We start from the raw sequence: 25,949 nt of genomic DNA, 5'->3' as shown, positions 1-25,949 counted from the left end.
TTGAACAATATTTCTTAGTTGGTATGAAAAGCCTAGTAGCTTCCAAGATAAGTTTAAGATAAGATAAGATCTTTTAACAGTATTGAGTTGGTCTTGGTTGAGGATATGCGGAGATTGTTTTCATCGGTCCACTTCTGTAAGGTGTCAATGGCACGAGTAGCAGAAGTTTCTAGCCTGGCTCTGCTGTCCTCTCACAGTACCAGGGTCAGGTCATCCGCATATGCCTGAGTTGCCACACGACCTAGGTCTAGGTTTAGGAAACCGTCGAGAACCATGTTCCAGAAGAGCAGACCCAAGACTGAGCCCTGTGGGCAGCCTCTGAAGATCTGTCTGGAAACAGAACGATATGAAGTTTCTACGACAACTATTCTGTTGCCAAAATATGTTTTGACGCATTGGTATAGGTTGGCCGTGATGTTGGCCTTCCGGAGTCTGCCGAGGATGCTTGGCCACCACAGGGTGTCAAATGCCCTGGCAAAATCTATTGCAATTACAAGTAGATATTTATGGTTTGTTGTTTCAGCAGCTCTGGTAATGTTTTCCAGGGCATCCAAAGTGGAGCAGCCCCTTCTAAAGCCAAATTGATTCTGTGATTGTAGGCCTGCAGCCATGTAGCAAGTTTCAATTCTATCTTTGAGGAGGTGTTCAAAGAGTTTACTTAGCACAGAGAGAAGGGCTATCGGTTGGTATGACTTCTGAAGGTCTTGTTTCTTGTTTGGACTTTTCAGGTTTAAGCACAATTTGGCAGTCCTCCAAGCTTTTGGAAAGCATCCCTCATTAAGGCAGCGTTTAAAGAGAGTGAGTATTACCTGTGGAATTGTCTCAACAGCCTTCTTGATCATTTCAGGCTCCAGTAGGTCGATACCCGGTGATTTCTTGTTGTGCAGCTTTGCTGCAGCAGTGTGAAGTTCAGTGATGGCCAGGAGTTCTTCCTAATTGGTGGTAGTATAGGTATCATTGTCTTGACATAGTTGTTGCTGTTCTGGTGTAGTGGGAGTAATATGTCCAGGAAACATGCTGCCCAAGATGTTGTTGATATTATCCTGCCAGGTCTTGGTATAAGTGCCTACCGGCATCTTTGTTGCGGGGATGACTTCTCCCCTGGGGAGTTTGTTTGTCGTTATTCTGTAGCCAACCCCCTAGGGGTGCTCACTTCCTTTCTGTTTCTTGTGGCGTGATAGTGGTCGCGGAGTTGGTCTATTTCTGCTGCTGGCCAGGAAATCGTGCTCTCTGGAATAGTCTTCTCCTTCTGTTCACCTCGCGTCTCAGCTGTTGTAGTTCCTGGGATCACCAGGCGATGGCCCCTGGAGTTGGGTTTTTCCTTTTAATTGAGCAGTTTGCAGCGGCAGTGATAAGATCCGCCACGGCGGTTGGTGCTGGTCCGGGCTCAGCCCCTCTATTTGGAGAGTTTATGCTGCTTCTCTTAAGGTAGTCTGGAAGAGTGGCCAGTCTGCCTTCTGTGTGTGGCATATCTAAGTTGAATTTGTCGGGTTGGTTGTTGCCTGTCTATGGTGCATTGAAGCGTGAAGGTTATGACCCTGTGGTCCGATGTGGTGCAGCTTTCCCTGACCATCCATCCCTAGATGTGACCAGCCAGAGACCTTGAGGCGAGTGTAATATCAATTGTGGCTTCCCACATTGTGCTGGAAAAGGTGGTGGGGTTATTTGGCTGATTGAGTATAGTGAAGGTACTGTTTGCCAGGAACTCCTCTAGGTGTTGTCCATTTGTGGCGCTGCGATGCCCTGGTGTTTGGCTGAACCACGCCAGGGATCGACAGTTCACATCCACTCCCACGACGATCCTGGCATTCTGGAATTCTGTGAGTAAACTCTGAAGGTACCTGGTAGCAGGGAGGATATCTCCTCCTGGGCGGCAGTACAGTGAGACAGCATAGAATTTGCCGTGCGAGGTTATAATATGGACACAGGCGGCCGAGGATGTACAGTAGCTGGAAATCTTGGTTACAGTGATACTAGGGTTCCTAACCAGGATGCAAGCCCAGGGGTTGTCTCTGCTGTCCTGAACTGTTTTGTAGGATAGGGGATATCCTCTCATCCCCCGGTTGTGCATGTATGGCTCTTGGATAAGTAGGATGTTGAGATTCTGTTCATTCGCTTTCTTGGTGAGTGAGTTGTCTGGCCATGGCCTTAGATCGCTATGCGTTTAGCTGCACGAAGTTTACCCTATCTAGGTTAAAAGGTCTAAGGCGTGTGTCCATGCTCAATCCTCATTTGGTATGCACCCTTACCTTTTACATAGATAGATGTAGGATAGATGTGTGGAAATTTGCCTTTAGCCAGCGAGTAGTTGGTTGGTGGAACAGACATCCATCCCTTGTTGTGGAAGTTGATAGCCAAATAAATTTAAGGCTCAGCTGGACAGGTATTTCGAACAAATGGAGAGGATGAAATGGAAGTGGTTTTTTTTTTTTTTTTTTTTGGCTGATGCTGCATAAGCTTGCTTTCTTGCATCATATGCCTCTACTAATGCTAATGCTAACATCCTCTTAGGTGTACACTATCAGAAGTATTAAGTGGCAGATATGTGGTGATTTAAAGGTAATCTGCATTTTATTAGGACTACAAAATGGTTACACTAAGTATTGTTGCTTTCTCTGCGAGTGGGATAGTCATGCCAAGGATATCACTTTGAGGAGTTGGCCTCAACAAAAATCATTAATACCTGAAATGAAGAACATTACATTTGAATCTCTGGTAGATCCAAATAAAGTTTTGCTTCCACCATTCCACATCAAACTGGGGCTCGTGAAAAATTTCGTGACAGCTTTGGAAGTGAAGGGTCCTACATTCACATACTTGCAAGAGAAATTCCCAAGACTTAATACATGTGTATATGTAACGGTGGCACCTAGAATGTCAGTTTAGCTCTGCGTTGTATCGCTCTGTGAATAGAACAGAATCAAGTGTAAAGGGGCAGAAATGTGTTATTATTATTAGTAGTAGCCATATGGTGCAAGGAAGCCTGAGGCTTATGCTGCACCGGCCAATGTTGGTGTAGGTTTGTGTGTATTGTATGGTGTGCGTGTGTTCTGTTGTTTGTTCTGGCCTCTTGGCTACCCAGAGGCCAGAGTCACCTGGGCAGATGATTCTGGGTACTCGTCCACACCACGGGAAGGTGGGCCAGTCTCAGAAAAACATGTACTGTCTCAAGAGAGACTCTGACCGAACTAGTGTTGCCAGAAGGTGGGCCAGATTCCTCTGGCGGCCCATTTCAGAGGGAGGAGGAAAAAGAAAGAAGAAAAAAAGGGGGGGGGGGGAAACCACCCGTGGTGCAGTTAGGAAAAAAAAAAAGTTTAAATTAGGCTGCATTAGAGTGGGAACTCAAGCAGAGTGCATGAAGGAAAAAAATTTAAATAAATAATTTAATAACGAATTAATAAAAAAAAAATAAAATAAATAAATAAATTGGCTGCACTAAGAGTATGAACTCAAGGCCAAGTGCATAAAGAACAAATTAAATAAATAAAATAATAATTTAATAAAATAAAAAATAAAACGAAAATAAATAAACTAGCTGCACTAGAGTGGAAACTCCATTCAGAGCACATGAAAAAATAAAAAAAAAGAAGAAAGAAGGTGCCTGCCTGCGAATATGGATCCCTAAGTATATGGATCCCTAACTGTTATGTGCAGTTACAATGTAGCTCTGCTTCCTGTGCTCAAAGACTTAGGATGCATAGAATTGGAATGATTGTCAGGTGTTTGGAGTAGAGGCTCTGGTTGATGTTCTGATATACCTGGCACAGCCTGCAGTAGGCTCCTTCTTAAGTCGTTGTACAACCTGCCTTCGAAAAGAAGATGTTTCCAGTTTTCTGGCCTGCCCCAGAAACAGCGATCTGTTGGTAGCAAACCCAGTAGATGTAACTTTTCATTGCGGGATCCATGTCCAGTAACCAAGTAGGAGGATACAGAGAAGATTAAGAACATTTTTATTGGTCCACAAATAAGGCAACTTTTCAAAGACAAACAGTTCAAATGTGTCCTTAGCATGGAAAGCCTTTAGAAATGTTTCAACTGGTTTTCTAGGAAATGTTAAAGCCAGCAGCTTGTGGAAGAAATTGTTACTTCTTATGAAAAACTGGGATGCAACATGTCATTGAAGATGCATTTCTTGCACTCACTCCTAGATTTCTTCCCATCAAACTCATTCACGCTTCTCCACTAATGCTGTGGTGCTATCAGTGATGAACATGGTGAGCACTTCCATCAAGACATCGCAGCGATGGAACAAAGATACAAAAGCAAATGGAGTGCCACCATGTCAACCGATGGTGAAATGTTGTTGGAGGGTGAAAAGGATTGCTTCAGAAACTGAATACAAGTGAAAACAACAGCGAATAAAAAACTACTTTTTTTGAAAACAACAGCCAATCTTCCATTTTAAGCACTATTTCTGTGTTTAATACCCCAAAATCTATAAAGTAAACTTACTTTAATGCCCCTAACAAGATATGACTCAAAATTTGTTGTTTAGCATTGTCTTAGAATTGTATGTTCAAATTTATTATGGGAACAGTTTTAAATCTTCCAGTTTCATTTTGGAATTTGATTATCAGTAGCACACCAGGAAAATGATTTTACTTTAGTGGAGAATCTAAAACAAGATGAGAAGATTAATTTAATGAGGAAGTACAGCCATTCCCCGACTTACATAAGGGTTGCGTTCCATGAAACGCTACGTAAGGCGGAATTTTATGTTAAGTCGGAATTTCCCTAAATGCTTATGCAGCACTCTCAAATTTGATTGAAGCAAAAAAAAAAAAAAGTTTGACGAACATGTAAATAGAATTATTTATTCAATTTTTTTTTTTTTTTTTTTGTTATATCATGTGCAGGAAAAATTACAAAAGTGTACGAAATTACAAAAATTTCAAAATTACAAAAAGAGAGAAGAGACAGGCATAACATCAGCAAGTTTTACCTTTTGAACATCGTTGCCAGAATTAACTCTCCAGCTGATAAGCATGCTGCTGCGGAAGTTGAGGGCTGTGTAGATTTAGAAGGGGTTTATCCAAAATTTCTCTGCAGCTGCAGAATCAGCACTGCCGACTTCACTACATACTGTAATATTTTGAAAACCAGCGCAATGCTTGAACCTATTAAACCTCCTGTTGCTTGCCACAAATTTGGCTTGGGGTTCACCGTACTTATCCTTAATATCTTCATAAATACTTCTTGCTTTTGCTTGAATGGTCATTGGACTCAGGGGAACTTGCTTCTGAATCTGACTATAATTGGCAAAACTTATGCTGATGCGATCCCCATTCTAGTTCAAGGTGTCATGCAGTTTGGTCGTGCGTAATGTTTACTTCAAAGTAATTCAGACTTTAGCTGTGTGCTTGTGTCCACCAGTGTCACATTATGCTTGAGTGTCATATTTGTTTTGTTCTGTGCATTATTTTTGCCTTGTTTGTGCACAAACAAGGCACAAAATGGTGCCCCTCCTGTCATTTTTTTATGGATCTGCCATTGGCTGCATCTGACTACATGTTGCACACATTGACCCAGTGTGTTAAATGATGTTTTTGTAAATGCACTGTAGCACAAATTTTATCAATTTGCAGTGCATCATTTTTAAAGTTTGCCAATTTTTGGTGGACAGATTTCTGCTGCTTCTTGGCATTGTTAAAGATAAAGCAATAGACGTTTTGCAATTTTTTCCAGGTGTGTGCAGTGATATCCCTGGATCCCGGTTTGCCCCTCGACGTGGGCACCTGTACGTGGTGAGGGGACCTCCCAGTGACGCTGCTGGACTTCCAGACTAGCATCACTGGGATCCAACGCCCACAGCCTAGGTTCCGGGCTTACATCAATGGAATCCGGCGTGTTTGCCGTGCGCTGCGACCCGTGGAAATTCGGAAAGGGGGATCCTGGTGGTTGAGGGGCCCAGCTTCAATACACCACTTTGGCCCCTGCTTCGACAAGACGGGTGGTCCTGGAAGGCCCGGCTAGGATCAATCGGCCAGTAGGCTCGCCTGCGAGGGTCAACCGTGTCAATGCCACGCCCCTACCCTCATGGTCCGAGGGACAGGATTCAGGCTGGCGGCGGTGCGGGTATAGTGTCTGGGTAGCCCTGGCGTCCCACTCCCGAGCGCATTTATTGCATGCCGGGTAGTCGGCGTCCCTTTGGGCTCCGTGGTGGGTGGGGAGCCCGGGCACCGAACAACTAAATAAACTTCATGAATCCTGATAAACTTACTTCTTCAGGGGCCCCAACCCGGTCCCTATCTGAAAAATTAGACGGAGAGGCAGATAATATTATCGCAACAAAGAGGCAGCGAACGGAAACACCATCATCAGGGCCCGTCCCAAGATTTCTTATTATGCATTCTACCACTGAAAAACCGATTGGTAAAATGTCGCCCTTTTTTATTCAAAAAGGGTTAGATGGGTTAGTAGGTTCTCCCAAATCAGTTAAGAGGCTCCGTTCTGGAGACCTCTTAATTGAAACTAAAAATGACGGGCAATCCGAACATCTACTCCGAGTAACATCAATCGGAGGAATCCCTATAACAGTGACACCACACAGAACACTCAATTATTCTAGAGGTGTCATTTCGGAGTGGGACCTTCTTGACGTATACGAGGAGGAAATCTGCTCCGAATTAAAACCACAGGGAGTCATTGCCGTCAAGAGAATCACTGCGCGAAGGGATGGAAAAATTGTTAAAACCAGGAGCGTTATCCTGACTTTTAACACTCCTAAACCTCCTGACGAGATTAAAGCTGGATACATCAACTGTTCAGTGCGTCCATACGTTCCCAACCCTTTACGGTGCTTTAAGTGCCAGAAGTATGGACATTCTCAAATGGCCTGCCGTGGAGTCCTTGCCTGCGCTCGATGCGATGCAAAGGACCACGAAACAACAGCATGTTCAGCTGCAAAACCCACCTGTATTAATTGTGAAGGCGAACATCCGGCCTATTCACGAGCATGCCAGAGGTGGAAAGAAGAAAAAGAGATTCAACGGCTGAAGGCAGAGCTTAACATATCATACCAGGAGGCAAGGAAATCGGTCAAACCCCTGAATATTAACAAACCTACCTACGCCCAGAAGGTAGCAGGGAGATGTTCCGTCGGAACTCAGACGGACATGACCATTCCTCCAAAGGAGTCTTTCACTCCCATCGCGCGATATCTATTAAGTTCTCAAAAACCTGCACAAAAGGACCAATCAGCTGCCACTCCTATATCGGTACCTCCTAATGCTCCACAAGTTCCAAAGGTAACTGCGAAAGAAAAGAATAAAAAAGGGGAAGTCCCCCCTACTACCCAAGAAAAGATGGATGTCGAGCAGAAGGAGGTACCCGAAGAGTCAGTCTTGGAACTCTTTGCGGAGGAGGAAATGGACACGGGACAGCGTCCATTCTTCCCCAAAAAAGATAAATCCAAGACTGACAAAAGTAAGCCCTCAGCACCTCGGAAGCCGCCTGATGGACCCACCAAGCCAAAATAATGGCTAAATTCCTACAATGGAATTGTCGTGGATTCCGGCGAAATATAGATGACATCAAGGCCCTCCTGCAAAAGCACGAGCCAGTTTGCTTTTGCTTGCAGGAGACATATCTAAAGGCAAATGATGATCCCACCATGCACAACATCACATTTTTTCGAAAGGATAGAATTGCGGATGGCCCTGTACATGGGGGAGTGGCTATCCTTGTGGGTAACCAGACCCCAGTGCAGCCCTTGCTAATTACAACCAGCATAGAGGCCGTTGCAATTCGCCTTTCAGTGGGATTCTTATTAACTGTATGCTCTATTTATTTGCCACCTGGGACTGACATCTCCCAGGCAGACCTTGATGATCTTCTAACGCAGCTGCCTCCCCCTTTCTTACTTCTTGGGGATTTTAATGGACATAACACCCTGTGGGGTAGTGCTAACATCAATGGAAGGGGACGAGTCATAGAGCGTATGCTCAATGACAATGACCTTTCCCTTCTAAATACTGGAACAAACACCTTTTTCCACATGCCTACCCGTACTTTTTCTGCCATTGATCTCTCTATCTGCTCCCCTTCTCTACTCCCTTCACTCACCTGGGAAGTGGAGGAGAGTCCATACGGTAGTGATCACTTCCCCGTGATAACCTTGCTACACAGTGGGAGACCATGTCTTCCCTTCAGGTTACCACGGTGGAAGATTGATCAGGCTGACTGGACTGCCTTCCAACACCAGGCAAATTTTGATCTTAGTACAGTCAGTCAAGAGCCTATCAATGATGCAGTTAAGTACATCACAGAAAATATTGTCCAAGCAGCTGCTAATGCTGTCCCAAAAACATCAGCCCGGTTTCCACCATTTCCTAAACCTTGGTGGAATTCACAATGCACAGCAGCAAAAAAGGCTCAAAACAAAGCGTGGGGGATATTTCGCCGATATCCCACCACGAACAACCTTATAGCCTTCAAACGTGCACGAGCCAAAGCACGCTACATCCGTCGTCAGAGTCAAAAGGAATCGTGGATCCGTTTTACATCATCTATTAACCAGTCTACCAACTCTAAGGTAGTCTGGGATAAAATCCGGAAAATGAAGGGAAAATATACATCCCACCCTTCCTCAATCCTAGATTATAATGGATGCGCTATAGCAGATCCAACTGCAATAGCCAATGCTCTTGGGGAAACATTCTCTAACATCTCTTCAACATCTTCGTATTCCCCAGAGTTCCTGGTCCTGAAATACAAAACCGAAAAACAGGCACTCACCTTTAAATGTAAGAGCATCTATCCCTACAACGGGGATTTCACTATTCTGGAACTCAAACGAGCCCTCGCTCTTTCCAAAGCAAGTGCTGTTGGGCCAGATGGCATCCATTATGAAATGATTAAACATCTTTCACCAAAATCTATGGATTGTCTGCTCTTTCTGTATAACAGAATCTTTACTGAGGGGCAGTTTCCGGATTCCTGGCGAAAGGCAATCGTTCTTGCCTTTCCTAAGCCAGGAAAGGATCCAAAAGTTACCACCAATTATCGTCCCATTGCTCTGACTAGCTGTCTGTGCAAAATCCTGGAGAGAATGGTCAATTCTCGTTTAATATGGTATTTAGAATCAAATGACCTTCTCTCCAGCATCCAGTGCGGCTTCCGAAGGAACCGGTCCACTTTGGACCATCTTATTAGATTGGAAGCATCCATCCGGGATGCTTTCCTAAAACGCGAACACTTGGTGTCGGTGTTCTTTGACATGGAGAAACCGTATGACACAACTTGGAGATTTGGCATTTTAAAAGATCTGCATAGCCTTGACCTTAGGGGGTATCTCCCCTTTTTTATTCAAAACTTTTTAGCCAATCGATCTTTCCAAGTTCGTGTGGGATCCTCACTCTCTCGTCCCTTCAGCCAAGAGGAGGGAGTACCACAAGGATCAGTATTAAGTGTCACGCTTTTTGCCATCAAAGTCAATTCCATCACAGAACAACTTCCTCCAACTGTAAACTGTGCCCTCTATGTTGATGACTTTAGCATATTTTGTCAGTCATGCAACATGAGGGTTATTGAAAGACAACTGCAGAAAGCCATTGATTGCCTTAATTCCTGGGCACTTGGTAATGGCTTCAGGTTCTCGCCGGAGAAGACCGTTTGCGTACACTTTTGTCGCAAGCGTAATCTTCATCCTGAACCTGAATTACGGCTCGGACAAAATGTTATTCCAGTAGTGTCAGACACAAAATTCTTGGGACTTGTGTTTGATAAAAAGTTGACTTTTCTCAAACATATTCGTCAACTTCGTACAAACTGCACGAGGGGACTCAATATCCTCCGCTCTCTCTCCTCAACACCTTGGGGAGCAGATCGATGCACCCTACTACGGCTCTACCGTGCACTTGTACGACCCAAATTAGACTACGGGTCCCAGGTATACTCTTCAGCTAGAGATAGTGTCCTCCGATGGCTAGACCCTGTCCACCATCAGGCTATCCGTATCGCTACTGGAGCTTTTCGAACATCTCCTGTCCAGAGCTTATACGTCGAAGCAAACGAACCATCGTTATCCCTTCGACGTAAGCAGTTGTCTTTAAACTATGCTTTAAAGTTGAAATCCCTGCCAGACCATCCTACGTGGACATCGGTTTTTGAGCCACGTTGGGAAAACTTGTACAATAACCGTCAGACTGCCAACCGACCTTTTGGTATTCGTATCCAAGAGCTAATCAGTGAGTTCAACATCATGGTAGACAAGGTGGCACAAACACCAAAAGAAACTACTCCACCCTGGCATGCTCATCCCCCACCGTGCGACTTTTCCCTTAAGAAATGGGTAAAGTCTGAGACCTCTTCATCTGTCTACCAGCAGCTCTACTCTGCACACCAAGCTGAGCACTCAGACTTCCTGCCCGTTTACACAGACGGCTCGAAGTCTGAATCGTGCGTAGGATCTGCTGCTGTCTTTCCGGACACTATAATATCTCAGCAGATTCCTCCCGAATCCAGCATATACACTGCAGAGCTGTATGCTATAGAGCTAGCCTTGGATCACATTCGAACTTGTCAATTCCAAAGGTCAATAATATATTCTGATTCTTTGAGTGTATTACAGGCTTTATTATCTACGAGATATAATTCTCATCCAGTTCTTTGTCGGGTTCAGCAGAAGAGACATTCTCTTCATGAATGCAAGTTTAATATCCGCTTCTGCTGGATTCCTAGCCACATTGGGATAAAGGGAAATGATTTGGCTGACGCTGCAGCCAAATCAGCAACACCCACTCATAATCGCTGCCTGTCAGTCCCCTATACAGACTACAGGCAAATAATACGCAAAAAGATATATTCCCAATGGCAAGAACTATGGCAGAGACAGAGAACAAATAAATTATATCAAATAAAGCCTGTAATAGAAACATGGCAGTCTAGTCTGCGCAGGAATCGGAGCGAGGAAGTTGTTCTTGCTCGACTCCGCATAGGACACAGTCATCTGACACATTCCTTTCTGCTGAGGGCTGATGACCCTCCTATGTGCGAGTCTTGCGACACCATTTTATCAATAAAGCATATTTTAATAGATTGCGTTAATTTTACCCATGTTCGCAATATATATTTTACCGCTTTTACTCATCCGACTGAGCCTTATACACTCAGTCAGATTTTATCAGACAACGACCACGTGTCAGCAGTTTTTAAGTTTTTACAAGCTATTAATATATACACACATATATAAATTGGATCATTTATTTTTAAACTTATACTGCTTTTACACATTGATATATATATACAAATAATTTGACGAGGTAACCTTTTTAAAGGTTACCAGAATTCAATTTTAGTGTTATTTTAATCATTTCCTGGCGCAGTATAGCCTTAGTTGTTTTTGCGCCAATAAACACCAAATCAAAATCCCGGTTTGTGTTTGATTTGGGGAGATAGGGTTATTTTGTTATAGCTATATTATAACTATTTATGAAACAATTTGTGGTGGCTCACCTTCCATGCCAAGGCCCGGGTGCATCCCTCCCCTTTGTCACACCCTAGTTCTGTACTTCACACAGTATGAGAAACTAATCTACCAGACACTATTATGAAAGAAGAAAGAACTGATTTAGAGTGGTTATTGGTTAGTAACAGTTTTCTAACAGCACAAGAAAACTTGAAATATAACAAATTATTTCAAATCATGCTTGTTGTTTTAATGATGCCTCATAGGAATGCTGAGTATAAGAGATTATTCAGACAGGTAAGAAAAACAAACTCAATTTAGATCTCATTCTGGTGAAGTTATGGAAATGCTCTTATAGACAGCAGAGCCATTGTTATGAACAGTACTTTGACTTCACATTTCTGAAGAGGATATGTCTGGAACATTATTTTTTTGATGCAATCAAAATCAGTTGGTGTCTAAAAGAAAATCCAAGCAGAAATCTATAGACAGAAAAATGCTATGTAAAGTAATGTTTGAAAGTATTCTGTATTGGAAAACAACCTTATATCTGTATTTCAATATAAAAATGTGTATCTGTGAAATTGAATTTCTAGTGCAATGTGGACTTTACAAAAGTCTCCTTTTTCATGACATCTACTGTTTTCCTACTGTTTTTTATGATTGTTTTTGTTGTTATTTGGAACATTAGCAACTAAGGCCATATTGCTCCGGGGATATGCGGTGGTCATTCCCTGACCTTTCCGCATCCTCCGTATTTGGTGGCTCATGGGCTCGAACCCCAGTCTAATCAAGAAGCATGTGCTATGCACTGCTGCTCTGCCCACCTGGCTACGGAGGCGCACCGTTTTTTATGACAACCATCATCAGTAATGAGTGGCTGAGAAATAACAGCTCTGCCATAAATTTCAGCTTTAAAGTTCTCACCGAACTGTTTTGCTAGAAACTGGATTGCTGAAGCTTACAATACATTCTGCAGTTCTTTTTTTAGCCAGTAGTTTTATGTTTTCAGGCTACAATCCTTTTCAGTGTCCGACGTTCTCTTTCAGTCAGCTTTGATTTTCTGCCACAATTTGTTCTATCAGATTTTGTTTTTCCATACTTCGTGAATGCATTCATCACTTTTGATACAGTTGCTCTGGATACATTAAACAAATCAACTGTTTCAGCTCAATCCCACCAACAATTTGAACTCTTTGGAATTTAAACAGGTTGGATATTTTCTTTGTGTATCTTTTTTCATATCACCTCTAAATAAACATCAGCTTTAATCATATTTCCTATACATTAATATCTGAAAGAAAAAAAAAAATCACTGCATGTTCATAAATATATTGTGCAGCCATTACAAAAACTACTACTTTTATATCAAGTGGTTCCATTATTTTGTCATTTGAATAAAGAAGAAAGGATTTTTTTAGTAGGCTTTTATGAGCTTACTATGCATAGTATTTTTCTTAGTATAAACCAGAAGTTTACCTCAATATGATACGCAGAACCTTCCATATGATACTCTCCAGAAATTAAAACGAATAGTAAAAATTAAATTAAGAAAATCTAAAATATTACATTACAGTAAAAAATTAATTGAAAACAATTAAAAATCAATTGAACGCAATTAAAAATTAAATAAAAAAAGAATTAAAAGAATTTAACGAAAATATTGCAAAACGATTTTCCTTCCTGAAGCTGACAATGCTTTTTTACCATTTGTCATGATCACAGGAATGAAAATTACCAAATAGAGGTGAACATGAATCTTAAATAGGGATTAATTGTCTTCGCACATGCACGTAAAAGACCACAAATTGAAGATTAGATATGGCCAGTGAACATTAACCGAATTCTCTTTTAATTTAATTTAGACGGTTTCTGCAATTAAATAGTTTTGTATGAGTTATGTTGGACACTTAAGTATTTTGGCCTCGTTGAATAAAAATGTTTTTCATTAATAATTCTAATTCTAACAAACTGAGGCCATGTGTTGATTAACATGAAAATTCAAAGAAAACTATGTAGAACCTTGATAAGATGAGTCGCAATCACCACAAGAAATGTTGTATACCAGGTCATTTATTTGTGTTCGAACGAGGAAAGAAAGGACTGAGCGATTAAAGATAATAGATCTTTTGTAGGTGAACAGGTGATAGCTGTTATAATGCAGAAGCATACCGGTGTTTGTAGGTTTACGATAGATGTTAAATTAGATTTTATTCAAGTCCCGAGCAAGCATGAAATTTAGAAAATTTAATGACTTAGTATCCATATTCTCCTTTTCCAATATAAAATTGAGTCTAGAATGAATATTATTAAACAAAGAAAAATGTCTTGGATAGTGCTACAATCAGTGATAACAAGAACATTATTATTATTATTATTATTATTAGCTATATGGTGCAAGGAAGCCTGGGGCTAATGCTGCACCAGCCAAAAAAAAAAAAAAAAAAATTCTGAATTACCCTGAGAGAGAGAGAGAGAGAGAGAGAGAGAGAGAAAACAAGAGACAGAAGTAGAAGAGAATCATCAAGAAAGAGAAGAATGATGATATCCAGCTCGGAACCCTGGGTGCCAAGCCCATACCCAACAGATGTGAGCCCCTGGGGATATCGTCTAAATAGCTCCCATATTATGTGATACGGGGTGGAAAAGGTGTCAAATGTATATGCTCAATCATAGAGAGATAGCCCTCTGCTATTAAGCCACTCAGGCTCATTCCCATTGGCAAACCAAAAATTTGTTTACATACTTTGTCTCGAAAGGTGACATAAAATTTCAGGCCTAAAGCAACTAGCACTTGCCACATTACATAATAAAGTTAAACTTGCCTTAAGATCTTGGTATTCCAATAAACAAAAATACCTTTCCCAGGTTAGGAAACTTCACAACAAACTAAAAAATTATCTACTTACTAACGATCGGTCTGTATTGAAGACCTCCACTGATTTGCAATATGAAGCACAGGGCTCAGAAATAAAAAAAAAACAGATACATTAACAAATTAAATACATTACATCCATACATTGTCTCAAGCTTGCAACCAAGTGCATAAGAGTTCTGTGATAACCCCCCCCACATACATACATACAACGTGCTACCACAGAATACTTCAGCTAGTTCGCAAACACCCCCCTTTGCCTAACGTTCAGTGAACCGACATATCAACAGGTTGCAAATCTTTCTTTGTATATATGCTATCGCAGGACCAGATTTCACTTTTATCCAAAGGATTAAATTATAATTTACCACTTCGAAAGTTACCTAAAAAATAGTGTGTAATTGATATTGAATTTGGACTTCGGAATGTTCCACAAAATGATTTATTTATCCAAAAAAGTTAACCACTAGCAAATAACATAAAAGAAATGCAACCTTCAAAAATGAATACACATGACAGTTCAGTTTTACATGAATTTTGGGAAAATAAAGACATTATTATTCAGACAGCAGATAAAGGAGATACAATTGTAACACTCGATAAACCTGATTATATAAATAAGTTAGATTCAATTGTATCAGATACCTCCAGTTATCTTGAAGTAAACCCACCACTGTTTACCAATTTGGTCAATCAATACCATAAAATGTTAACCACGTATTGAAAAAATGACTACATTACTATGGCTCAGTTAAAGAAATTGAAGGCCAGAACATACAGCATTCCTGCACTTTTTGGTCAGGTAAAATTGAATAAGGCCGGATTTCCTATTCAGCCCATTATAAAACCCTTCAGACAGGAGATACAGTTTGGGATAAAAACCTACAATACATTATTTAATAACCTTAAGGACTGTAGACTTGGCAATAACGATAATTTATTCTCATTAGATGTTACCTCGTTATATACGAATGTAAACATTGAATACACATTAGGAATTCTTTGGGATATGTTAAATAATAACTCTATACCAATTAATTATACTAAGCTTCCTATTAAAGATGTTTTTCACTTAATTAAACTTTTAACTGAAGCTAACTATATCACCTTTCGGGACAAAGTATATAAACAAATTTTTGGTTTGCCAATGGGATTGAGCCTGAGCAGCTTAATAGAAGAGGTCTATCTCTACGATTAAATTTTGATGCCTTTTATACCCCTCATATTACATACTATAGGAAGTATTTAGACAATATTCTTGTTATCACTGATAGTAGCACTATCCAAGACATTTTGTAATCATTTAATAATATTCATTCTACACTCAATTTTACATTGGAAAGGAACAATACGGATACTAAGTCATTAAATTTTCTAAATTTCATGCTCACTCGGGAATTGAATAAAATCCAATTTAACATCTTTCGTAAACCTACAAGCACTGGTATGCTTCTGCATTATAATAGCTATCACCCATTTACCTACAAAAGATCTATTTTCTTTAATCAATTTCTCAATGCCCATAAATATTCAACGACGAAATCTCCTTTGGGCCCAGAAATATTAACCAGCAGATTCTTAAACAGGGTTTACCCCCTTACTACAATAAACTGAATTAGGGTACAAGCTAAGGATAGGATACAAAAAACTATGCCAACCAACAATAGTAATGTCAAAAAATATTTTTTTTGTGGTCGAAGAAAAATAATCCCTATTTAAGATTCATGCTCACTCCATTTGATAATTTTCATTCCTGTGATCATGACATACAGTCAAAAAGTGTTGTCAGCTTCAGGAAAGAAAATCGTTTTACAATATTTTTATTAAATTCTTCTAATTAATTTTTTACTTAACTTTTAATTGCGTTCAATTGATTTTTAATTCTATTGTTTAATTCTATTGTTTAATTCTATTGATTTTTAATTCTATGTTCTATTGCTTTTTTTGATTGTTTGCAATTAATTTTTTACTGTAATGTAATATTTTTGGTTTTTTAATTTAATTTTTACAATTCATTTTAATTTAATTTTTACTATTCATTTTCATTTCTGGAAAGTATCATACGGAAGTGTTCTATATATCATATTGAGGTAAACTTCTCTTATTCTTTTACAAATAGTATTTTTGTATAGGGAAGGGAATAAACTCAGTGCTACTGACAGTTCCACTAGTGTGAAGATGGAAGCAGAGAATTTGGTTGTAACAGAATAACTGACCATTTCTGGAATTCTGTACACTGATATGATTGTAACCTGAATGTCAGCTCCATTAAGACTCTTATGTGACATTGGCATTAGTAGAGGCATATGATGCGGTTCAAGCCTATCACCACCAAATACGGAGGATGCGGAAAGGTCAGGGAATGACCACCACATATTCCCAGAGCAATATGGCCTTAGTTGCTAATGCTCCAAAAAAAAAAAAAAAACAACAGACAGCATATGATGCAAGAAAGCAAGCTTGTGCAGCATCAGCCAAAAAAAAAACAAAAAAAAAAAAAAAACCCACACTCCATTTCACCGCTCTGTTCGTTTGAAATAACTGTCCAGCTGAGCCTTAAATTTATTTAGGCTATGAACTTCCACAACAAGGGATGGAAGTCTGTTCCACCAACCAACTACCCGCTGGCTAAAGGCAAATTTCCGCACATCTATCCTACATCTGTCTTTCCTCAATTTGAATTTATGCCCTCTCAGGTGATTATTCTGATCAAGAGGAAGAATCCCATCAGCATTGAGCATGCTCAAACCATTCAAGGCTTTATTCACTTCTATCAGATCAGATCACCTGGCTCGTGCCTATTCCTCAGACACTGTAATTTGCAAAACTTAACCCTTTCTTCGTAAGAGCAACCCTTTGTTCCATTCACTAATCTTGTTGCCCTTCTCTGTACTCATTCCAGCAGCTCTACATCCTTCTTGAAATGAGGCCTCCAGACTTGTATACAGTACTCAAGGTGTGGCCTGACCATTGCCTTATACAAGGGAATAATCCCTCCTAGAAAAATTCCTCCGTATCCCTGTTAGAAAAATTCCTGTATATCATTGACGATACACCATGAGCTACTCTTGCAGCACGTCTGCACTGCTCAGAGAACTTCATATCTGCCTGCACAATAATCCCCAGGGCCTTTCATTCTCTACCACTGTCAGTGTAGTACCACAGAGTTGATACGTTGCTCTGGGGTTGCTGTTTCCCATATATAGTACTTTACATTTGTCAAAGTTAAACTTCATTTGCCACCTCTCAGCCCATCTGCTCAACCTTTCCAGATCTTGTTGCAGCAGAATAGCATCAGTAGTGTCCTTAACAACCCTGCCAACCTTTGTATCGTCTGCAAACTTGGACATTAAGCATGATATACCATCATCAATGTCATTTATAAATACAGAAAACAAAAATGGACCCAACACCGAACCCTGAGTGACTCCACTAATAACGTTAGTCCACGATGAGCAGTGTCCATTGATTACCACTCTCTGTCTTCTCCCACTCAACCATCCCTTTATCCATAGCAGCAATTTGCCTCCAATGCCACACTACTCCAATTTGTGCAGCAGTCTTCCATGTGCAACAGTATCAAAAGCCTTTCTAAGATCCAAATATACTATTAAAGTTATTCCCTGCATACAATTCTTTTGTGACTGCATCATAGTATCCAATCAAATTGGTCAGGCAAGACTTTCCCTTAACAAAACCATGCTGTGTCTGAGCTATAACTGAAGTCTTGTCTAGATGATCCTGCAGTGCTTCTTTAACCAGTGCCTCCATTAATTTTCCGGGAACAGAAGTTAAACTAACAGGTCTCTAATTACTTGTGTTGCCCTTTGATCCTCCTTTGTGAATTGGGGTCACATTTGCACATCTCCGGTCTATGGGTACCTCCCCTGAGTCCAAGGAAATTCTCATAATTATAGCTAAGGGTTTGCTTACTTCCTTTGCTGCCTCCTTTAATATAACTGGATAGATCCCATCCACCCTAGGTGCTTTTCTTGTGTTTATCTTCAACAATTTCTCCTCCACTTTACTCTCAGTTATTACAAGATTATCTAGCTTACTGCCAGAGTTGAATACACCTCTGGAATTTCTCTCGCTGAATAACTCCTCATGTGTGAATGTCGATGCAAAATATTCATTTAGTTTGTTAGCTACCTGAGCAGGATCATCAACAGTTGACCCATCGATATCAAGTGAACCAATCTGATTCATCCCCTTCCTTCTAGAGATTACATAAGTAAAGAACTCCTTGCTGTTTTTCTTTGCATCCTTTGCCAAAGATTTCTCGTAATCTGCCTTTGCCTGCCTAACCTCCTTTGTAACTTGATTAAAGATCAGCTTATATCTATCATAGGCTTCTGTGTGACATGTTAATTTATATGTATCCCATGCATTTTTCTTCTCTGCCATGTCTCATTAGTTCATCTGCCTAAACATCGAACAATATTTCTTAGTTGGTATGTAAAGCCTAGTAATCTGAGCTTCCAAGATAAGTTCTTTGAATGCTTCCCATTTTGAATTTGCTGTTGGTAACATCATCATCAGTTGGTCCCAATGTATAGAATTTAAATACTGTCTCAGACCATCATAGTCGCCGTTACGAAAACAAAAACCTTTCCCTTTACCCCTGATGGAGAGAGTTGAATACACACACACTCTCTCTCTCCCCCCCCCCCCCCAATAATTTTAACTGATGTCCAGGGTTGGATCCAGAGTAATTTTCTTGTTGTTGGAAAGAAATGATATAACAATTTTAATTCACAGTAATCAAATTAATATCATAAAACAGACAGCATTTGTTCTAATTTATTAAGCCCATGGGGAAGGAATCACCTTGATCATTCCCAGATCTGCCCTTGTTGAGGTCCTATTGTAGTGTCATTTTCTTTAGTTATTTACAGTTTTCCTCGATTACTGAATTACAGAAATAATGACAGTTGCATTTTGTAAAATCTGTTTATATAGGTGAACCTGGACAAGCAGGGTTTCCTGGAGCTCCAGGAAGACCAGGATTTGGAGAGAAGGGTGAACCGGGTATTCCAGGACGTCCAGGAAATGATGGACTGCCAGGTCTTCCTGGTAGTAAAGGTGAATATAAATATATCAGCCATTTTTATTTTCTTATTCTAGAGATATGAATTTGATTTTCAATTAAATAAAATGTTGATGTTATTAGAAAAATAAATTAAATCTAATTGTGAAAGGAATGGTATCAGTAAAACCTTTTATTGAAAAATCCCCAATTTTAATTGACTAGCTATCATCTACATATATTAACAGACCTTGAACATTATTTTAGGTTTCTTAATATATAGATGGTAGCTAATCAGTTAAAATTTGGGATTTTCAAGAAAGTTTTTACTAATTTCATTCCCCATTGTCACTTTTATATTTGAATGGCTACAAAATTCTGTGGTAGTGGGATGATCAGTTCTCACCTGTTCCACTATATTATGAACTTCTCATTGAATACATGTTTGTACTATATATATATATAACGTAATGTTTACCAGTTGGACAGCGTCTCTTATTTTTGTGGGATGCCATTGTTATAAATGTGGCACCTATATTTTTCAGCTCTTTTTAATATTTAAATATATATATAAATTTAAATCAATTCTGACTTTTACTTGAAGATTCTGTAATTCATACAATAGTCACCACTGTTCAAACAGTTTATCACATATTTTTGAATCAAAAGTTAATTCACAACCATGAAATATAAGATATCAAGGGAAAATATGTACTTTATAGAATTCTGTCAGATTTTTTCTGGTGGAATATTATTATAAGGCTTGATTTTATTCAGCTTTGAAAGAGATATTCCTCTGTTTATATAACTGCTAATCATGAGATCATGACTACAAAACTGAAAAGCCAGTCCTGAATAATTAGTAAGGAGAATAAATTGTCACTATTGGTAGATAAATGGCTCCCATACATCAGTTTTATAGGACTGATGATAATTGGCTTTGTAGTAATAATAAATAAACTTTCAATTTATATTTCTACTGTGTATAGACACAGCATCAAGAAGAGTTAATTGTCAGTTTTCATTGTAACTTTTTAATTTTAGCTGATATATTAGCAAACATTAACACTGTGGCATGCATTTTGCGTGGCAGAATCTTGTGCTCAGGCCTTTCTGTATCCATAGTCATTACTCCATGACCACAGCCAACTCCAAAAAAAAATATAGATCAGAGTGTCCAAGGTCATTTTCCTAAAGCATTCCAGCCTTAGTGGTCCATTAATTCTCATATTCTCAGACCTTGCTAGACAGTTCATCCAAAGATTTAATTCAGTGCCTATTGTACTTCTTGCATGCCTTACAAAAGGCTAGGTTCTTGTTCTTGTTCTTGTTAGATCAAGAACGTGTTCCTATGCCTCAGAGTAGTTGAAATGCTTACCTCAAAGATTCAGAGATCAGTGCAGCCTTTCATCATTATGGCTTCCAGACAATCTGATCGCAGTCATTGTGGGTTGGCCGACTCCCTAGAAAAGCCTTTCCTCCCATTAAGCTTTCTGGAGTCTGATATGAGAATATTATGAAACTTACTTTCAAAACACTTCTCCTATCATCTAAAATTGTTACCATTACTTACATAACAATAAAAATATATTAAAAAGAAGTAACCAATATGATTCATTGAGACATGAACTTTGCCATGCTGTCTAAACTGATGGCTAGGAAGGCACATAGCATTCTGACCACAATTTACAGGACTGTACGAGTAGGGAGAAGTGGGTCATTATCCCTCAGTCAGGATAATGGTTAGATCACATTTGGAATATTGTATTCAGTTTTGAAAACTACACCTAAAATGGATATAGAACTGCTCAAGAGGGTTCAAAGAAAGGTTGCCAAATTAGTGACAAATGAAAATTGATGCACATATGAAGAACTTAGATGGTTGGACTGCAAATTTTGACAACTATACCTCTAAGGGCATATAATATGTGGAACAGGTTGAACAAGGAAAGTTTGATTTCTATCTCATAAAAGAGACAAGGATGTCAATATTCACAAAACGAATATTTTGTTCCTATTGCATGCTACTTATTGAACACCCAAAAGCAAGTACAAAATGCTGAATCAGCTACCATTCCCATATCGATACCACTTTGTGCTCTGCCTAAAACGGATAAACCAAATAATAAAAAGAAGATCACTCGCTGCCCACAACCAATGGAAATAGTTGAAGACTAATACCGATTTATTCTAATCCTAATCTAAATGTAGAGTCGAATACCTGATGCAAGAAATCAAGCTTAACAGCATCGACCAAAAAAAAACAAAAATCACATTTCACACATTCGCTTGCTCTAAAACTTTGTCCAATTATTCCTTGAATTTATTTAAGCTATCAACTTCCACAATGACAGATAGAAACTTGTTCCAGCAATCAACTACCCGCTGGCTAAAGGCAAATTTCCACGCATCTATTCTACAACTGTCTTTCCTCAGTTTGGATTTATGCCCCGTCATGTTTGTAATCTGAGTAAGAGGAAGAATCTTGTCAGCATTGAGTATGCTCAAACCATTCAAGACCCTATACAGCTCAATCAGATCACCTCGCAGGTGCCTAGTCTCCAGATGGTGCAATTTGAAGAACTTAGGCCTTTTTTGTTAAAAGAATCCCTTCATTCCCCTCACCAACTTGTTACATCTTCTCTGAACTTGTTCTAGCAACTCTATATCCTTCCTAAAGTGAGGATTCGAGACCTGTATGCAGTAATCAAGTCATGGTCTGACCATTGCCGTATACAAAGCAAAAAATACCTCCTTTTCTCTACAAGCAAAATTCCTGTATACCATTGACCTGCTCTGGCAGCCTGTTTGCAATGTTCAGAAAACTTCATATCTGACTGCACAATTACTCCTAGGTCTTTCTCATTTTCTGCCACCCTAAGTGTAGTACCACACAGTTGGTATGTTTCTCTGGGGTTACTTCTACCCATATGCAGTATTTTGCATTTATCAATGTTAAACTTCAGTTCCCACATCTCAGCCCATCTGCCAAACTTATTCAGTCAGTAGGATTTCAGAAGAAATCCTACTGACTGAATAAAAGGTATCTCCTTGTTTATTTCTAAAAGATAATTTATATGCATCCCATGCATTTTTCTTCTCTATCACAAGCCTTATTAATTCATCTGACATCCATTTAGGCCTAAACATTGAACAGTATTTCTTAGTTGGTATGAAAAGTCTAGTAGCCTCCAAGATTAAGTCCCTGAAGGCTTCCCATTTAGAATTCACCGTTGGTAACATCATCTGACTGTATAGAATTTTAAAACGGTCTGAGACCACAGTAGTTACCTTTATTAAAGAAAAATCCCTTCCCTTTACCCCTGATGGTAGTTACGTCTTTAAGTAAATCCTACATCAATACACTGTGATCATTGCCACTTAGTTGTTCCTTTATCTGCAAATACTTAATGCATGAATAATCACTGCAGATAATCAGATCAAAAGTATTACTCCCTCTGGTTCCCTCTCGAACATGCTGCTGTAGAAAACAATCATCCAATAAATCCACAAAAGTCTTGCTAGTGTGCAAGTGACCAACCCACAAGTTCCACTCATTATCTGGGAAGTAAAATCCCCCATTATAAGATGTTCTGATTTACTGGCCCACTCTGTTTTTCTGTACAATTTTTCATTGTACTCATCAGAGTCACTAGGCCTATAACACTCTCTTACACTCATTTTTGCTTTCCCAGTGCTTATGTTACCAAACTGACAGTGCAATGTTGAGTCACCAAACTGACTCAACATTGCACTGTCCATCTCTGTCAATTGGATGCACTTCCTTAGACTGTTTGTGTATTTCTTAACTAACAGCATAACCCTCCTCACTTCATGTCCTGTATATCATTTCCGTACACATTGTACTCCCCATATTCCAATTCTGCACTGCTTATATCTGTGTGTAACCATGTGTGTGATATTCCAACAATATCCATCTGTGATGAAGTGATCAGCACTTCAAATTTGAAGTGATCAGCACTTCAAATTTATTTACTAGACTCCTAGCATTGGTGTACATGCACTCGTTCTTATTCTTATTTACTCCGATATAGCTCGTGTATTTACTTTTTCCATAATGACTCCCACCAATCCCTGAAATCCCCAGCACCTTGCTTTCTAAGCTGCTCCCCTATTCTAATATAAGTAGTGCAACAATCACTTTCACCTCTGTCTGTGGCTAGTGATAATCTTTTAGTCTGTGAATCCCCCCAAGCTTGCAGACCCACCTAACGCTGCCTCGATAGCATCAGAAAACATTCTTGCACCCTTTCTATTTAAGTGTATCCCATCCCTGTAGAAGTAATCTCTCCGGTTAACAAGCACAGACCATGCAGATAAAAATTTTACCCCATGAGCCTTCTACAATCTCTCCAGGGCCAAATTGATTGATAAGGCTCTCATCACATACTCCCTCTTATCATGTCTGGGCAGAATTGCCGACACTTTCAAATTTGATTCTATCTCACGACTTTTTTTCAACATTGACCTGTACTTGTTAAATAAATCTGCAGATCTCATACTCTTAATGTCATTAGTGCCAACATGTACAACAGTGTCACCTATTATGCCCTTAAAAGATGATATCTGCTCTACGTCATCAACTTTTGCCCATGGCAAACATACCCTGGGCCTATTCCACCTGTTAACCATCTCTCTGATAATAGAGTCACTGACAATAACTAGCTCCTGTGGGACCAGCATTCTGCTTTGAATAGTTCTGCTGTGTTGCCTGTTGCACAAGAGTGATCTCTAGCGTTGAGTTCGGCAGCTGAGAGCTTGATGGGTCCTCCATTTTAATACCTTTGAGGGCATTTACTTGATTCTTCAAACTGTCATAGATGCCCATCAGAACACTGAGTTGTCACCTAATTTCTTGACACTCTACACCTAGCACACACACACACACAAAGACATCCTCCTTGACTAGATCATGTCCTGGTCCTGAAAGGTGCTTAAACATTTCTCTCAAATTTCATATTTTTTTAGGCTGCGATGCATTGGAGAATTGTCCCCTTCAGTTCTCACCCGAGCCACAGCACTCCTGCTACTTTATGCCCATTGCTTAGCTGCTCTAGTGTGAGGCATGATTTTCATTTGAATAGAATTGATTAACAATGAAAATTAATAAGATTAATAAATTTAATTAATTGATTTTCAATTCTATACTAATCTAGTAAATTCCTAAATGCAGTGATAAGTATTACGTTATCTAGTTTAATGTTATGCCTTGCTCTAATAAGTTTGGAATATACGTTATGCTATACCGTAACGCCTGAATGGTTAAATTAGTTATATCCATATCCCTAGCTAAACACAAAGATATATGCCCAACAAGTAATTTGGAGTTATAAGTTAATTAAAATATACAGGATATCTCAAAAATATTGGTACAAATGTTTAGGGGAGGTAGGTAACATCTAAAGGAATGTGAATCACATAGGAACCCATAACCAGAAACGTCACAGGAAAGTAGTGGCAGAGGCACAAAAAGCAGAAATGACACAAGACAGTAATTAGTGGCAAACATTTATTTGACATAATATTATAAAATGGAGTGTGAGATGGATGCATTTCATGATGTTACAACAGATGCTCGAAGGTTCCACCACGAGACGCGATGCATGCATGACACCGACGCGGCATGGATTGGCAGACACGGTCGAACACACCTGGAGTTTCTTTGACAGTAGCAGCAGCACAGACAAATCTCGCCACAAGATCCATTTCCGTCCCCACAGGCGATTCATACACGATAGATTTGAGGCCCCCCCCACAGAAAGAAATCAAGGCTCGATAAATCAGGTGAGCATGGGGGCCAGGTAACGGATCCACCACGGCCAATCCATTGCCGCCCAAAACTCCTGTTTAAATGATCATGAACACACCTTCCATAATGGGCAGGCGCCCCGTCATGCTGAAACCAAATGTTGCATCTCACATTTGCTGGAACATCATCAAGTAACCCTGGTAGAACTTGTTCAAGAAAAATCCGATATTTAGCAGAGTTCATGTGGGATGGTAACAGGTATGGGCCGATTAAGCAGTCACCGACCATACCTGTCCACACATTTATTGCAAAGCGATGTTGTGCCGCATGGGGGCGCACACAGTGTGGGTTGTCATGAGCCCACACATGAGCATTGTCCTGATTGAATAAGCCTTCCCAAGTGAAATAAGCCTCATCCATGACCAAAACATAGGCTGGAAAATTCAAGTCTTGAACACTTTCTTGGAAAAACCACTGCGCAAAAGGCACACTTGCAGGATGATCTTGGGGGAGCAGTAACTGAACCCTTTGGAGATGAAAGGGGTGTAAGGAATCGTCATGCCAGACATGCTGTACACTGCAACGAGCCACTCCTAAGGCAGAGGCAACTGCACGTGTGCTGGTAGTAGGATTATTCTGGACGGCATTCAACACACTTTCTTGCATGGTGGGAGTTCGCGTCGAACGTGGTCTGACCGCACTGCTCCTGTTACCTCTAAATGACTCATAATCGCACAAATTTTGATGCACATGCATAAACAAACGGTGGTCCGGTACATGTCTGTCTGGGAAGCATTCTCCATAAATTCATTGAGCAGCTTGGCCCTTGCCCTCTGGTAATCCATACACTAGGTGCATGTCTGCCAGC

At 39.9% G+C, this 25,949-nt stretch overlaps 1 protein-coding gene across 2 annotated transcripts in view; it reads left to right on the top strand.

Annotated features, from left to right (window-relative positions):
- Col4a1 (Collagen type IV alpha 1) overlaps positions 1-25,949 on the top strand; it is a 1,206,096-nt gene that overhangs the window by 1,015,096 nt on the left and 165,051 nt on the right. For both annotated transcript variants that reach the window (XM_090374514.1, XM_090374509.1), the window contains exon 33: positions 19,245-19,367. In XM_090374514.1, the coding sequence (XP_090230640.1) occupies positions 19,245-19,367 (123 nt within the window). The remainder of the gene's footprint in view (positions 1-19,244; positions 19,368-25,949) is intronic.

Source organism: Mastigoproctus giganteus, chromosome 1, assembly GCF_048544385.1.
Source record: "Mastigoproctus giganteus isolate SK-2022 chromosome 1, ASM4854438v1, whole genome shotgun sequence".
Lineage (NCBI taxonomy): Eukaryota > Metazoa > Arthropoda > Arachnida > Uropygi > Thelyphonidae > Mastigoproctus > Mastigoproctus giganteus.
The sequence above is the reverse complement of the archived record's forward strand: the minus strand, read 5'-3'. Positions and strand labels throughout refer to the sequence as shown.